This window comes from Erinaceus europaeus, chromosome X (genome assembly GCF_950295315.1).
Source record: "Erinaceus europaeus chromosome X, mEriEur2.1, whole genome shotgun sequence".
NCBI classification, from domain to species: Eukaryota; Metazoa; Chordata; class Mammalia; order Eulipotyphla; family Erinaceidae; genus Erinaceus; species Erinaceus europaeus.
In genome coordinates, this window is record NC_080185.1 from 95,896,605 (window position 1) to 95,912,746 (window position 16,142).

General features: G+C 37.6%; 2 protein-coding genes across 14 annotated transcripts in view; one reads left to right on the forward strand and one right to left on the reverse strand.

The window, feature by feature from the left end:
* CASK (calcium/calmodulin dependent serine protein kinase) overlaps positions 1–16,142 on the forward strand; it is a 392,391-nt gene that overhangs the window by 235,779 nt on the left and 140,470 nt on the right. The window lies entirely within an intron of this gene.
* On the reverse strand, positions 7,469–15,358 carry GPR34 (G protein-coupled receptor 34). 2 transcript variants are annotated; one of them, XM_060182546.1, is made up of 3 exons: positions 15,252–15,358; positions 14,564–14,635; positions 7,469–9,228 (listed from the first exon to the last, which is right to left on the reverse strand). In XM_060182546.1, exon 3 carries the CDS (start codon positions 9,151–9,153, stop codon positions 8,032–8,034), a length of 1,122 nt encoding a protein of 373 aa, XP_060038529.1. In that variant the 5' UTR covers positions 9,154–9,228; positions 14,564–14,635; positions 15,252–15,358; the 3' UTR covers positions 7,469–8,031. The 2 variants fall into 2 exon arrangements, with proteins under 2 accessions (XP_060038529.1, XP_007521177.2); XM_007521115.3 differs by having other exon boundaries at positions 14,543–14,635.

The following is a 16,142-nucleotide window of genomic DNA, read 5'->3' on the forward strand; positions in this document are numbered from 1 at the left end:
AATGCGTCAACTTTCAACCCCTCGTGTAAAATACAGTCAGTACTCACCCTCACAATGACAGTGACAGTTAAGCGATTCTATACATCAAATAACTGACACAGTAAAGGGCACAGAAATATTTTACTTCCTTTGCTCTTGTATGTGAACTTGAAGGGGGAAACTAAGATGCAAAATAGTTGTTTGAAGACAAGTTAGCACCTTCTTTTGAACTCTGAGCCCATTGTCCCACCATGCAACCAGCCATCACATCTTTGTCTGAAAACTAAACTGAACTAACTGTAGGTGCTTCCGCTACCACTTATAGATGTGTGTTCTCAACTGAGCCATGTAGCTATGTAGAAAAGAGAGTGCACCATCCAACATGGACATCACACCTTAGTTTCTGTCTCATTTGCATTGACATAATTCAGATCATAATCTGAGTTTTTAATACTTTCTTCTGATCAAAAATGCATGTTTCTTTTTTTTTGTTTTAATGTTTTTATTTAATAGTGATCGAGATGACCATAGGATAAAAGGGGTACAATTCCACACAGTTCCCACCACCAGAGTTCAGTATCCCATCTCCTCCATTGAAAGCTTTCCTACTCTTTGTCCCTCAGGGAGCATGGAACCAGGATCATTATGGGGTGCAGAAGGTGGAAGGTCTGGCTTCTGTAATTGCTTCTCTGCTGGACATGGATGTTGGCAGGTCAATCCATACTCCCAGCCTGTCTCTGTCTTTCCCTAGTGGGACAGGGGTCTGGATAGGTGGGGTTCCAGGGTACATTGGTGAGGTTGTCTGCCCAGGGAAATCAGGTTGGCATCATGGTAGCATCTGAAACTTGGTGGCTGACAAAGCATTAAAATATAAAGTAGAACAAATTGTTTAATAATCAGGAATCTAAAGGCAAGAATATAGCATATAAGATTTGAGGGGGGTCTCTGTTTTGGAAAAAGCTAGTAAATCTATTTTGGGTGTATTCTAAGCGGCCCACGACTCTGCTAATTCTTGCCTGAGCCCGAAAGCTACGTGCAGGTGGGCCAGAAGTACTGTCTGGGGAGATGGTGTCAGAGTTGGAAGTACAGTGTCTCTTGGTGCCTGCTGGGAAAGGCTCTCTGCTGATTGTCACATTTATTGTGAATATTTTTCCCACTTTGGGCTTTTCCTTTTATTTTTTGTTAATGTTTTTTTTTTCCCCAAGTTCAGCCATATTACTTTAGTAATAGGAAATTCCTGTTCACAGTTTATTAGTTATTCCTTCACACTGCTTTTTATGTCTCCTTTCATTAATAACAACTCTGACTTTACTGGACATCCTTACTTTACTAGATACTGTATCATATTGGCTAGGAGAGTCTTTCCCACCCTTTTGAGAACCATTAATTTGTCATATATCTCTTCTTACATGAGATGAATTCTGTTCCATTGACAAGTTTGTCTTTGCATCTGCTCCATAGTATTCCTTATTGAAGGTTAAGAATACATTTAAATATCTACGCTTCCATTCGTATTTCAGTAGCCTAAAAAATAATTAAGGGGTGGGGTTGGTGGTGCTGGGAGATAACTCAACTGGTAGCTAACATTTCTTTTTTTTTAATATTTATTTATTCCCTTTTTTGTTGCTCTTGTTATTTTCTTGTTGTTGTTATTATTGTTGTTGATATTGATGTCGTCATTGTTGGATAGGACAGAGAGAAATGGAGGGGGGGAAAGAAAGATAGACACCTGCAGACCTGCTTCACCACCTGTGAAGCGACTCTCATGCAGATGGGGAGCTGGGGGCTTGAACCAGGATCCTTACACGGGTCCTTGTGCTTTGTGCCGCATGCACTTAACCCGCTGTGCTACCACCCAACTCCCCTTTTTTTTACATTTATTTATTTATTTATTCCCTTTTGTTGCCCTTGTTTTATTGTAGTTATTGTTGTTGTTGCTATTGATGTCATTGTTGTTAGATAGGACAGAAAGAAATGGAGAGAGTAGGGGAAGACAGAGAGGGGGAGAGAAAGATAGACACCTGCAGACCTGCTTCACCGCTTGTGAAGCGACTCCCCTGTAGGTGGGGAGCCAGGGCTCAAACCATGTCCTTGTGCTTTGCGCCATGTGCACTTAACCCGCTGTGCTACCGCCTGACTCCCGGTAGTTAACATTTCAAACCATATGCAAACTCCAGTGTTCAGACCCTGGCGCCACACAGGAAACACTAAACCAGCAGGGGAAGCTCCAGACACAGTATGATATTGTGATATCTCCCCCCCATATATATACATATATATATATATATATATGTCTTTTTTAAAATATAATTTATTTATTATTGGGTAGAGATAGAGAGGGAGATACCTGCAGCCCTGCTTCAACACCCGTGAAGCTTTCCCCTGCAGGTGGGGACCAGGGGCTTGAACCTGGGTCCTTGTGCACTGTAACGTGTATGCTTAACCAGGTGTGCCACCAGCTGGCATATATATATATATATATATATATATATATATATATATATATATATATATATATATATCTTCCTATCTGAATTTTTTTAAGAGTATGAAAAAAATCAACCTGGGACCAGTGGCATCATGCATGTGCAGGGCTCCAGTAACAACCAAAACATAAATAAACAAATAGCCCCTTAACATGTTTTTCCCAAGTTTAGGTTGCCTGTTGAGAAGACTTTTCTTTGTGCTTTTTTTAATAACTCACTAAGATTGTGCTTTATCTTTTTATTGCCATCAAGGTTATTGCTGGGAGCTCGAACCAGCACAACAATTCTACCACTCCTCCCGGAAGCCTTTGCTTGTTTTTTTGTTTGTTTGTTTTGTTTTGTTTTTGTTTTTTGATAGGAAAGAGAGAAATTGGGAGGGGAGAGGGAGGGAGAGAGAAAGAGAAACGCCTGCAGGCCTGCTTCACCACTTGTGAAGTGTCCTCCCTGCAGGTGAGGAGCAGGGGTTCAAACCCCAGGTCCCAAGCATGGTCATAAGTGCACTCAACCAGATGTGCCACCACTCGGTCCTGAAGTTTTGTTTTAAAGAGTTGTTATTATATTATTTCTACTTTTATATCTGCTGCACTAAAATATCTGTTAGTAAAAAAAAAAGTTGAAAAAACCTTCTTTAAATAATAATAATTTCTATTGACCTGATCTTAGATATTCAGCCACCATCGAACTCAGCTCTCCACAGACTAGCTCTCCAAAACCAATAGCAATAACTAGCACTCAGATATCACTCTAATGACTAGGCAGTTAATTTTTCCCCTCATTGGTTGTATATATGTTAGGTATCATTGTAAAACATGTTCTGAATTTATTTTACAAGAGGAGGATATGTTTGTACTTCTGAGTTTCTTTCCCCTATACTTCTAGAATTAAGCCTTGGGTTGGGGAGGTAGGAACAATGCTTTCTGTTTGCATATACAAATTCTAGTAAAGAATAAAAGATACAGATAAATAGATAGAGAGATAGAGATATGCCTTAAATTTGTAAGTCACTAACATGCTTTTTTCAAAAAAAAAATTAAAGACATTTTCAGATGTTATATTTTTATCAGTGAAACATATCTATCCATGAACAAAATCTACTGAGATTATAATCTAGATGACTTTTATAAAAAAAATTGACCAGGAATAATATTATAGCAAGGACCAACTTAATGTTAATTTTTTATTTTTTTATTATTATTATTTTACGAGAGCCACTACTCAGCTCTGGCTTAATGGTGGGGCGGGGTCTGAACCTGGGATTTCGAAGCCCCAGGCATGAGAGTTTCTTTGCATAACCATTAAGCTATCTCCCCCACATATTTTTATTTTTTTAATATTTTATTCATTCCCTTTTGTTGCCTTTGTTGTATTATTGTTGTTGTTATTGATGTCGTCGTTGTTGGATAGGACAGAGAGAAATGGAGAGAGGAGGGGAAGACAAACGAGGGGAGAGAAAGATAGACACCTGCAGACCTGTTTCACTACTTGTGAAGCAACTCCCCTGCAGGTGGGGAGCTAGGGGCTCGAACCAGGATCCTTACACGGGTCCTTGCGCTTTGTGCCACCTGCGCTTAACCTGCTGCCTGACCACCTGCGCTTAACCTACTGCCTGACTCCCATATTTTTATTTTTTTATGAAAGCCATTGTGCAGGGCTTTATAGGGTTCATCACATTTACTGTAATGAAATATTTCGTAGAACTGTGAGCATATTTGTTTCTTTTAATGATCCATAAAACTAATAGTAATTCAGTGATTCAAACTAGTAAGCTTACAGTAGAGACATATAAAGTTGTGTATATTGTTTGCCAATAACATAAATTTCTTTTGAGAAGATGAGGTAAAATCAGTATTTTCATATCATAAAACAGAAATGCTGAAACTCAGGTAGAGGAAAGTAAGTAATATAAATTTTTATTCTGTGAGCCTGTAATATTTCTGCTAATTTCCATTTTGAATCTCAAATTCTTATTCTGCCCTAACCTATCTTAGTCATTCAAGTATGTGCATTATTGAAGTATGCCTAATTGAGCACTTACTCTGTATATGCTTAATCTTATTAAAATAAATTCACCCTAACAAAATTCTCCATGTCCTTTAATACTGATTTTTCCTGCCAGTTGTCACATTAAAAAAAATGTCTCATAACTCTGTGACAGAAATTTATGAATGGATACTGAGAGTTGTTCATTAAAAGGTACTACATACTCAGTAAACAGCATTCTAATTTGGGGTGTGACCAAAAAACAAGTAAATGCTAACTAAACTTTGAGAATGAATAGTGCACCACTTGATTGTAACTGTATGATGTTCTTTACAGCTATATCTAAATAAATTGATGAGGGGAGAAAAAGAAATTCACCCACACTTTGAATTCTTTCTCTTTTAAATATATATCCATACCCCCCCTTGTCTTATTCAGCCATTCATTCAGTTAGTCAACAAATATATATTGGTCTCTCCAATGTGCCAGGCTACACACCAAGCTTCAGGTTTACCATTCAGTTATTTCTTAATCTACATAAAAGTTTCAGAATGTTCCCTTTATGTTCTAATCTGTAGGCCTTCTTTAATGTTGTGAAATATTGCATGTACAATTCCACAACTCCCAGGGACTATTTTTCTGTTTGTTCCTTTATCCTTAGAGACACACACACACACACACACACACACACACACACACACACAGAGAGAGAGAGAGAGAAAGAGAGATCACAGCACCATCCCACCATTCATTTCTGGAGCTTCCCCTGGTGTCATGAAATTCTCACTTGGTTCCAGGACTCAAAGCTGAACCACCACACATAGTAATATGCTCTTCTGGGTGAGCTACCCTCTTATCCCTAATATGAAATACTTCGAACACTAAGAAATATGCCAAAATAATATAGCCAACACCCATGTAATACCACACAAGTTTAGCAGACACCAGCATTCTGCCACATATGCATCAAATATGTCCAGATATATCCATCAACTTTACATTGATGTTTGTGCTATAGACATTACTATGATTGTGTTATATATTATTTCATGTTTATAGACCCATAAAGATCATGTGTTTTTTCCAAGGACAATAAAGGTTGAATCCTCAATAGGCTGTAGTCTATCAGAGCAGATTTAGGAACTAGGCAGAGGACAGGGAGGGCACACTTAAGTGGAGGTTGGAGGCTTAAATTCCTATGTTAGAGTAAAATGATAGTTTGAGAGTAAAAATGTACTTGATATGTATCTTAGGGAAATGTGGGAATGTAACACTAAAAATCTTGTAAATCAACATTTCTTCAATAAAGTGCTACTGGGGGAAATATTATGTGTTTTTGATATTTTACAGAAATTATTTCACCTAGTAAATACCCTTACAGAATTTGGAGGGAGTTCCAAATCGCTTTATTAGGAAATAATGATTTGCATAACAGTTGTCACACGGATACAGAGTCTTTACACTTCTTTATTAATGTTAGAGGAGAGAAAGAACCCGAGCACATTCAGTGCTGTGGACCAAACTTGGGACTTCATGCTTTCAAGTTCAATATCTTCATCCCTGTGCCACCTCCTGGGACATACAGTTTTATTTATTTATTCATTTTTTACTCAAAATGGGTTTCTTGTTTGAGAATTCTCCATATCTGTTCATTCAAGTTTAATTAATTTCATTGAAATGCTGTTGGTTTCTCTACTTTGTAAACATCTCACAATGTATTACTTCACCTTTCTTTTTTTTTCCAGATTGTTTCCTTTTTATTTATTTATTTTTCTGCATTGGGGGGATTAATGATTTTCAGTCGACAGTGAAATACAGTAGTTGTACGTGTATGACATTTCTCAGTTTTCCACATAACACTCTAACCCCCCACCTAGGTCCTCCTTCGCCATCAGGTTCCAGGACCTGAACACTCCCCCTACCCCAGAGTCCTTTACTTTGGTGCAATACACTGTACTTCATCTTTGTGATGCATAGTTACTTGAGTTATTTCTACTAGTTTGATATTATGAGCAATGGTTCACTGAGCAGCATCATGCATATTTCCTTTTTTATTTTATTGGGAGGAGGGGTTAATGGTTTACACATGGGCATAACCTCTCATCTCCCCTTGGTTGGTGTCTACAAGACACACAGGGACCCCAGTATCCCTTCATCCTGTCCCTTTCCTTCCTTCCCCAGAGTCCTCTGCTTTCGTACAATATGCCCATACCCAATCCAAGTTTCACCATGTGTTTTTCCTCTTACTATTCTTTCTTCTTAAGTTCCACCTATAAGTGAGGTCATTTGGTATTGGTATTTGTTTTTCTGGCTTGTCTCACTCAACATGATGCCTTCATGTTTTGACCACATTATTGCAAAGATGATGACCCCATCATTCTTAACAGTGGCCTAGTACTCCATTGTGTATATTGTACCACAACTTCCTTAGCCACTCATCTGTCATTGGGCATCTGGGTTGCTTCCAAGTTTGGGCATGTATGTTTTCTTATATGAGTGTCTGGGTGATTCTGTAGGGTGTATACTTAGTAGTGTACTTGCTCTATCATAGAGTATGCATGTCTTCAATTACACTCGTTGTGTGATCCAGGCTGGCTGAATTGTCTAAAAATCTATTTTAAATATTTATTTATTTGCTAGAATCATAGGAATTGAGGGGGGAGTGAGACTTAGAGGGGAGGAGAGAGAGAGAGAGAAAGAGAGATACCTGCAGCCCTGTTTCACCACTTATGGAGTGTCCCCATGCAGGTGAGGACTATGGGCTTGAAACTGGATCATTATACATTGTAAAGTGTGTGCTCAACCCAGTATGCCTCTTCCCAGCTCCTATTAATCTCTGTTAAGGTGCGGTTTAAGTCTTTTTTCTAGGCTACTGAATTTTCAGCTCATCTGTGTTTTGCTTTACTATGCAATATTTAAAATTGTACCCGTGTCAACAGCTATGCAATAAACTATTAACCCCCCCAATGAAATGATAAAAAGAAAAAATCATTAAATACTTTCCACTTTAACCTAAGCAGTGATCATGGGTAATTATACTTTCATTAGAATTTTATTAATTGTCATTTCATCTGTTATCAAAAGGTTTAGGCATAAATGAATTTCAGTGGCAAATCATATAAACTTTTAAAATAACAATATACATATATTTTGTAACATTTTAAATGTCAGTCCTCAAATCATTTAACTTACTTTTAAAGACACTTTAAATTAGTACTAGGTGCTTGGTTTTTAATACCTACTTGAATGTCTTGAGAAACTATGACATTTTCTTTAATTATCCCGTTGTTAAAGTCACAAACTTCACTAAACCGTATAAACTGTGTTAAGAGTTTTAGAGTGACAGTAATATCTGAACAAATTTTTTTACATATAGATTTTAAATCTAGTGATGTGTAAGGTTTTTCTTTCTATTGAAGTATTTTACAATTAAGCTAATGGAACACTACAGAGCTAAAAAGAGCTCTGAGTATGTCTGAACTTTGTCCACAGCTAGAGGATCCTTTCATAATTTTGTAGTTCTTCAAGGAGTTAAAAGCGTTATTTCTTTATTATTCTCTTCAATGCATTTACTTCAAGTACATTACTAAGTAAGCTGATGTTTAGTTGAGGCGGATGTATCATGTAAAGAGTACCCTGGCTTAAATTCAGAAGTGCTTTCACTCCTGCTTGCTTCCCCTTGAAACCGTCTAGAAAGAAGCTGGCACATTATTTTGCGGATATTACTGGACATCAGAAAATACATGACGGGATCTAAGCAGCTATTGAAAGATGACAGAACCAACATAATCTCATTGGTTTTGTGAGCAACTTCTCTCCAATAACAAGATGACACTTTTAGTTGTGAAGAAATATAGGCAAATCGAAAGACATGATACGGAACAAAACATATAGTGAAAATGATGAGTACAATAAAGGAATTCCGGGCCGTAGTAGCATATTTAGCAGAATTTGGAAACTTTGACCTCCTTTTAGAAATTCTCAATAAATTCTTGCCTATCTTAATATACGAAAGGATTATTAGGAGGAAAATTAGCCAGAACATCACGACGAGAATGAAGTTAAAAATTGCCTCTCCCATTTCCTGAAGTTTATCTCTGTAGTGAAAACACAGTGTGGAATTAAGGTCTCCTTTCTTAATTGTTAAAGTAATCATGGTTAAAAATCCAACAAAAGCAACTGTCCATACTGTACAACAAATATAAATGCTCTGTCTGGTTGTTATTGCCTTCCGTTGGTGTATAGACCGATTAATTTTTATGTAGCGATCCAAACTGATAAATCCAAGTAAAATAATGCTAATGTACATGTTCATATAAAAGAGCGTCCCTACCACCTTGCAAAGAACCACACCTAACGTCCACTTGTTTTGATTAATGTGATACATTATTCGGAAAGGAAGGCAGAAGATAAGTAAGAGGTCAGCAATAGCTACGTTAAGTAGGTAAATCTGAATGGAATTTCTTTTGCGGTGGATACCCAGAAATACGTAGAGGGCAATTATGTTCCCAACTAGTCCCATGATGAAAATAACAGAGTAGAAGGTTGTTAACACACCAGAAAGCAATTTTTCGTCCATGGTACAGTTAGTGAAATTGGATGTTCCCGCGAGGTCATGCGCTCTCTGGTTGCTGTGGCTAGTAAGGAGGGGCGTTCCTTTGGAAGAGCATTCTGAAGCAGTCATCGCTGTGACAGCGTGGCTTGTCATTGTCTTCTATACAGATCAAAAGCTGAAGGTGTCAAATGGCATATTCTTTGTCACTTTTATGCCTTCCAGTTTTTCCTGCAACAGAATGCCAAGGGCTGAGTCATTAGCTATTTTAATAACAGTCATTTTAACTCATAGTACAACTAACAACTGATTAGACATTGTTAGAAAGTTGACTTTTATCCTACTGTGGACTCTTTGACTATCCATACTATATATGCAGGAACGTTATGGTATCACAAAATGATCGTTGAAGTTTATGAAATGTCCTAACCTTTCTTATAGCTCTGGTATAAGTATAAGGTTTGTTTTGTGTATTGCTATAAAATAAGAAACTGAGAAAAATAAAATAATCAATTGAGCTGTAAAGTCATCTCTCTTTATGGAGGTTGTTATGGAAATGTATATGAACACTAGCAACACCTATTTTTCAGTGATGAGCATCAGTTTCTCTAAAGGTATGTCCATTGTCCACTTTCCTGCCTTGACTCTCCTTCATATGTGCTACTCACTTGGTCTGACACATATTGTCACATGGCAGGTAGCAAGTAAAACTGGCAATTTCTCAGGTGAAAGTGGAAGTAGGGCAAAGGCTTCTAAATTTCTTTTGTTTTTAACAAAAAGTTAAACCCAGTTTTGTCTGGAGGGGGTATATAACTCATTTGAGTACAGTGGCGTACAGTTGGCATACCACTACCAAGAGCACAACGCCTGCTTCATTAAGCAGACTTGTCATACTGAACAGGAGAGCAAAGTACCCAAGTAAGGCCAAATTAGATGCGTCCCTGAGCAGACAGCCTCACCAGCGTGTCTCGGAGCCTCACCTCTCCAGAGTCCTTACCCCCACTAGGGAAAGATGGAAATAGGCTGGGGGTGTGAATCGACCTGCCAGTGTCCATGTCCAGCAGAGAAGCAATTACAGAAGCCAGACCTTCCACCTACTGCACCCTATAAATAATTTTTATCCATATTCCCAGCAGAGGAGAAATATAAGGTGAAAATGACCAGAGAGCTCTGAATTCCAATTCCATCAGGACCCAGAGAGAGAAGAAAAAGGAAGGGACATTAGGAAGTAGTAGTAGGTATAGGTGTGTCTTGGAAAGGAGAGAAGATGGGACCATAGAAAAAAAGAGCAATATATATATATATATATATATATATATATATATATATATATATATACAAATATAGACAGCTGTAGAAATAATAGGTAACTCATATCTGCAACTTTAGGAGAACTGCTATATCTTCCAGTGGAGGGAGTGGGGATCCAGAACTCTGGTGGTGGGAACAGTGTGAATTATACCCATTATCCTGTAGTTTTGTAAATCAATATTAAAACTAATAAAATTTAAAGAAATAAAATCAAGTCAGAGATTGACAGCTGCCAGTTAGCTACTCCTGACCTGGAAACATAGAGTTAATAATGTAGATGGGAAATCTCAATAGGATATGCAATCCGGGAGCCAGGTGGTGGCACACATGTTACAATGCACAAGGACCCAGGTTCGAGCCCCCAGTCCCCACCTGCAAGGGGAAAGCTTCACAAGTGGTGAAGCAGGGCTGCAGGTGTCTCTCTGTCTCTGTCCCTCTCTAGCAACCCCTTCCCTCTCAATTTCTGTCTCTATCCAATAAACAAAGACAATAATTTTTTTTTTAAAAAAAGGATATGCAATCCAAGTTTTTTTTCTAAGTCCCTGACTATAGCTTAAATATGTCCTAAGCTGGGCAACTTAAGGCTACTACTAGAACTTTCTAAATGATACTGTGACATCCACTTGTTTTTTACTCAGTATTGGTAATGCCACTTGTTATTACTGGCCCTCTCGGGCAATGACTGCTATCAAGAGCTCAGTCTGAAGAGCCATTGTAAAGAGCTAGAAAACATGAGAGGATTTCAGAAGTCTCATCAAATTCCTTTCCTGTTTCTCCAGAGCAGTCGCATAGCAAGTATAATATAAAGATATTCAGGATGAGATTATCAAAAATCAGACCTCTGACCTTGAACAAGTTACTTGTTCATTTCTAAGCTTCTGACTTGTAGGTATGAGAACTGCTTGCAGAAACCCCCTGCAACATAGCTCATGTTCAGTGAAAGCTAACTTTTGATAAAATTGATTTTTATTAAGTCAGTTTTAGCAACTATATCACATCTGACTAAGTGCTACTTGGAAAAGGTCAAGAAAACAGAATCCCTATAAGTTTGTTTGTTTGTTTGTTTGTGGTAATGCACATTCAAACTCTGAAGATTATAGGGTAATATGAATTTTAATTGCAATAACATTTCCTATCTTTGACATTATACAAGGAGAAAAGTGTTCGGAAGAATATAAATCTCGACCTATAGGTTGGTCAGAAAGAAAGAATCTAAGTAGAAGGTAAAAATTCCAGTTGAAGCTTTTGTGAAGGTGGAAAATGTAGTCAAGAGAACAGGAACTGACTGCTGAAGAGGAAGTTATGTAATCCCTGGTTGGAGCCTGTCTCCAGAGTTCAGAACAGTGGGAGGGAGGCAGGAAGACAGTCTAGTCTGTCCGGTGTCTCAATTGCAGGAAGACAGATTTCACAAAGCTTGTAGAAATGTATAGGCATGTTCCTGGTGATCTGAAGGTCTAAAAAGAAAGAACAATCTAAAAAGAATGGCAAGCTGCCAAAAGTGAAGCTGATAAAGCAGTGTGGATAACCAGGGAGAGGGAAAGCGTGCCTGTGGAGCAATCTGTTTTTGTGCTTCTGAAGGGAACTCACAGAGGGACTCCGGTGGAAACACTGCATCTCCACTGATAACAAAGTGAAGTGATGTTGAGAGCTGAAGTGATCTTTCCATAGATAACTGAAATGACTGCCCCCCCCCCTTTTCTTCCTCCCATTCCATATTTCAGACCCTGTTAGGGTTAGGAACCTAGTAGCCTTGTTTTTGTTTGCCCCTGTGGCGAATATAGAAATAGCACAGTAAGTCTGATTGAATGAAAGAGGTAATTTAGTAGAAAAGTATGTAACGTTTTTATATGTGGAGATACTCAAGTTCAGGAAAGGCTTTAGCTATGCTAACAGAAAGGCAATTGCAACTGACTTCAATTGTCAGTAGCACGATGGGCCTTGCAACAGAAACTAAATATAGAGTGTCTGCAATGAAGATTATTCCTACTGATCGGGCTCTACTATAAACTAATAGGATCTTACCTGGAATACAGTGTTTCATTCTAGCAGTACACTTAGAAAAAGTCACAGATGGGGGAATCTGGCAGTAGTGCAGCGGGTTAAACACACATGGCACAAAGCGCAAGGACTGGCGCAAGGATCCCGGTTCAAGCCCCTGGCTCCCCACCTGCAGGGGAGTCGCTCCACAAGCGATAAAGCAGGTCTGCAGGTGTCTGTCATTCTCTCCCTCTCTCTATCTCCCCCCCCCGCCATTTCTCTCTGTCCTATCCAACACTGACGACATCAATAACAACAACAATAATAACTACAACAAGGGCAACAAAAGGGAATAATAAATAAATAAATAAATAAATAAATAAATAAATAAATAAATATTTTTAAAAAGAAAGAAAAGAAAAAGTCGCAGAGGAAATGAGAAGAGTCCAAACCATGTCATAGGAGCAAAGTCAAAGCAAACAGCTGCTTGCCCTGGAGATCAGAATACTTTGCAAGGCCGTTAGAGGGAAAAAAAATTCTTAGTGTGATATATGTCTTCAGAAAACAGAACAAGGACCAATGAATAGAGATTGCAGAGACATATACAACCTCCTTTTAAGGAAATGCTTTTTTAGAATGAAACTATCTTGGGAGGCACTAAGGGTCTTCTTACCACCAGAGATTTTCTAGACAACCACCAGTTAAGAACTTTGTAAAAGAGATTCTCAGTGACTCTCAATACTGACTGTGTGTGAAAATCCCCTTGAGTATTTTGTAAAGATGCCAGTGTCTGGCTTCATTCCCCAGATGTTTGATTTTAGCAATCTGAAATAGGCTCCAGGCAATAGTGTCCTCTAAAAGCTCCTCGAGGGATTCAGAACTGTACCCTTAAACCCTTGAACCTTAAGGTACCTACGCGTTAATATTTACTCAGCTTTGTCTGCATTAGGCACTGTGCTGAGCACAGTTACACTATCTCATTTTCATAATCCTTACAATAACTAAGTGAGGGAGGTATTACAAAAGATGATGAATAATCAAGATATATATAGATATAGCTATATATATAGATAGATAGATAGATAGATAGATAGATAGATAGATAGATAGATATAGCTATATATATATATATATATATCTTCACCCATGGCCACATAGCTTGTAAATGTCCATACCAAAATTGGGACACAAATCTGTTGACCTATTTTAGAGTCTATGATCCTTTCAGCAAACCTCATTCCTACTTAAATATGTTGATCAGTGCAATAGCATGAGTTCTGTGAGCTATGTTTTGAAGTGACTCCTTTAACATTATCTACACTAGAAATTTTAAGAAGAAATTATACTACTTAGCTTTACTTCTTTGGCAAAGGCAATTCTCTTTTATTTGCTACAAGTAAAGTCTAGTAAATAACTACAGAGTGTACAGAATCACCAGAATAACCAATGCATCCCCCTTTGAAAATTGTCTTTTCAAACTTAACTTCAGGTAACCTTGACCAAGAAGTTTCTAGAAAACTGTTAGCACAGAGCATATATCCTGAAACCATTTGCCTCAGTTAATCTGTAAATGAAGCTAATAAATAATATTTGGACAAGATCAACCACAAACTTTTCTGGTCTTGCTTTATCTTGAAGCTTAAAGAAAATAAAGCAAAAGGGGTGCATTTGTTTAAACAATAATAGTAATCATCATTTAGCATCATGTATTAAATGACTGGTATCCAGTCATTTGATAAAAAATTAACAGATTAGGTTCTGCTTTCAGTGCAATGCCTGACTTTTGCCTCCTTTAGAATGTACCAGCTGTTCACTGTTCCTAAGGCCAGTGACTAAAAATTTTAAAAACTACTCATCTGGTTTGCAAGAATGACTGGTAAAGTACAAAACAAGCCACTGTGCTCACATAATGGACAAAACTTCCCAAGGAATGTAATTTGCGACTTATATGCTATATTGAAATAGTTGCAGTGGTTTTATGGATATATATATATATATATATATATATATATATATATATATATATATATATGTTGTTCCTTGGAAAATCCTAGTTTGCCACCCTGTGTCAGTGCTGTGTTTTACCCACACTACCACCTCCCTGCCCCACCAGCACTTCTCAGCTGGCTCATGTAGGAGCTTCTGTACTGGAGAGCAGGACCCATGAAACCCCACTGTGGCCCCAGGAGCAGAAACCGTTTTAATGCAGTCTGGATATATTTGTGAAAACATCACCTTTCTATGTCCAAATACATACCTATTTGGTAAACAGACCAACCTTTCGCTGTCTGTAGTTTGACTTGCTGGTGACCGAATCTTTCAAGCCATACTTCTTGTATTGCATTAATGGCTGTATAAAGAGTGATAAGTACAAAAGCCTGTTACTTTGTAAATTGTAGCATTTAAGTTTCTTTACAAAATACATCTTTTTAAATATTTGTTTTGAAGCAGCTAAAATATATTTTCCCTTTTTTCTCTGATATAACTGGTGAAAAATGAAACTTAAAATGTAAATGTTATTGGAAATAGAGAAGCAGCACAACTTAATTCATATAGATCATTTGTAATATGAAATAATATTCTTTGCATATGAAAATGGCCTTTAGTGGATTCAGGTAGAGCTATAAGTCTTTATGGCAATATACAGTTTACAAGACACTATATAAATACTGTGACCATATCGATAGTATGAGGTTAAATACCTTAAGTGTCTTAAAATACTTCAAGGAAATAAGAACACACAGTCTCATTTTAAGTCAACGCAGAGTAGAGATAGCAACTATTCAAGCACTTTTCTCAGAGTTCTAAAAGCAGAGAGTACGCAGTCACCATGAAACAGGTTTCACTTTTAATAGTCAGATACTCCCATTTCAATTAAAATAAAGGGTCACTTTTACTACTCAGAGAAATTGCATTTTAATTGTAATAAAGGATCACGTCTGTAGGTGAAACCAAGGCATACTCACAGTGCAGATTCTCTTGAAGTAAAAGATCAACCCCAAACTTCCCTAGACACAGACCTCTTCTTGGTGTGTCAGCTGGGCTCCTTCATCCGGTGGTGGTGCAATTGGTTTAGGGTGCTCTTGTGCTTATTTTTTTTTAATGTGTGCATATGATAATAGGTTGTGTTTTTTCTTTTCCCTTTTTTTTTTTTTTTAACATGACAACCTTCAGGTTCCTTGTGAAAATTCGAAAAAAAAAAGTCCCTCTCTGCAACAGCTTTATCTTTAGGCCCAATCAATACAACTTTAGAAGATTATGTCCCTTTTTTATGAATAACATCTACCATGACAATTATGGAATCTTTTTCTTTATCTCTTCCTCAAAATAAAGCTGTTTTTAAAATTCTAAGCGGAGAGATGCATTTTTCTCTTTTAAAAAGTGATGCACCAAATGAACTTTGACATCACAGGCATTGAATTTGTGCAACTTTTTATTCCTTTCAAAAACTTAACTATTGCTGGTTCCCCACGTACATGGAGAGGGGGTTGCTTCACAAGCGGTGAAGCAGGACTGCAGGTGTCTATCTTTCGCCCTCTGTATCTTCTCCTCTCAGTTTCTTTCTGTCCTATCCTATTTTTTAAATCCAGAAGCAGTGGATTCGTAGTGCCATCACTGAACCCCAGCACTAACCCTGGAGAGAGGGGAAAAAAACTTAATTATTCCTGCAAAACGACATTCCAGTATTGACTCATACTGACATTATTGGTTAACTATCTTATTCTTTCATACTTTTTAAGTTTGATTTAATCCACACATTATTTTAGTTTATTTTCTTGTATTGCTTTAAGACTTTAGATTTCATTTCTACAGAGTCTTCAAATTTTAGGATGAGATGCAATTTATGCTGCTGTCCT

Coding starts and splice junctions, on each gene's coding strand:
- GPR34 (XM_060182546.1), bottom strand. CDS start 9,153: ATGACAAGCCACGCTGTCACAGCGATGACTGCTTCAGAATGCTCTTCC.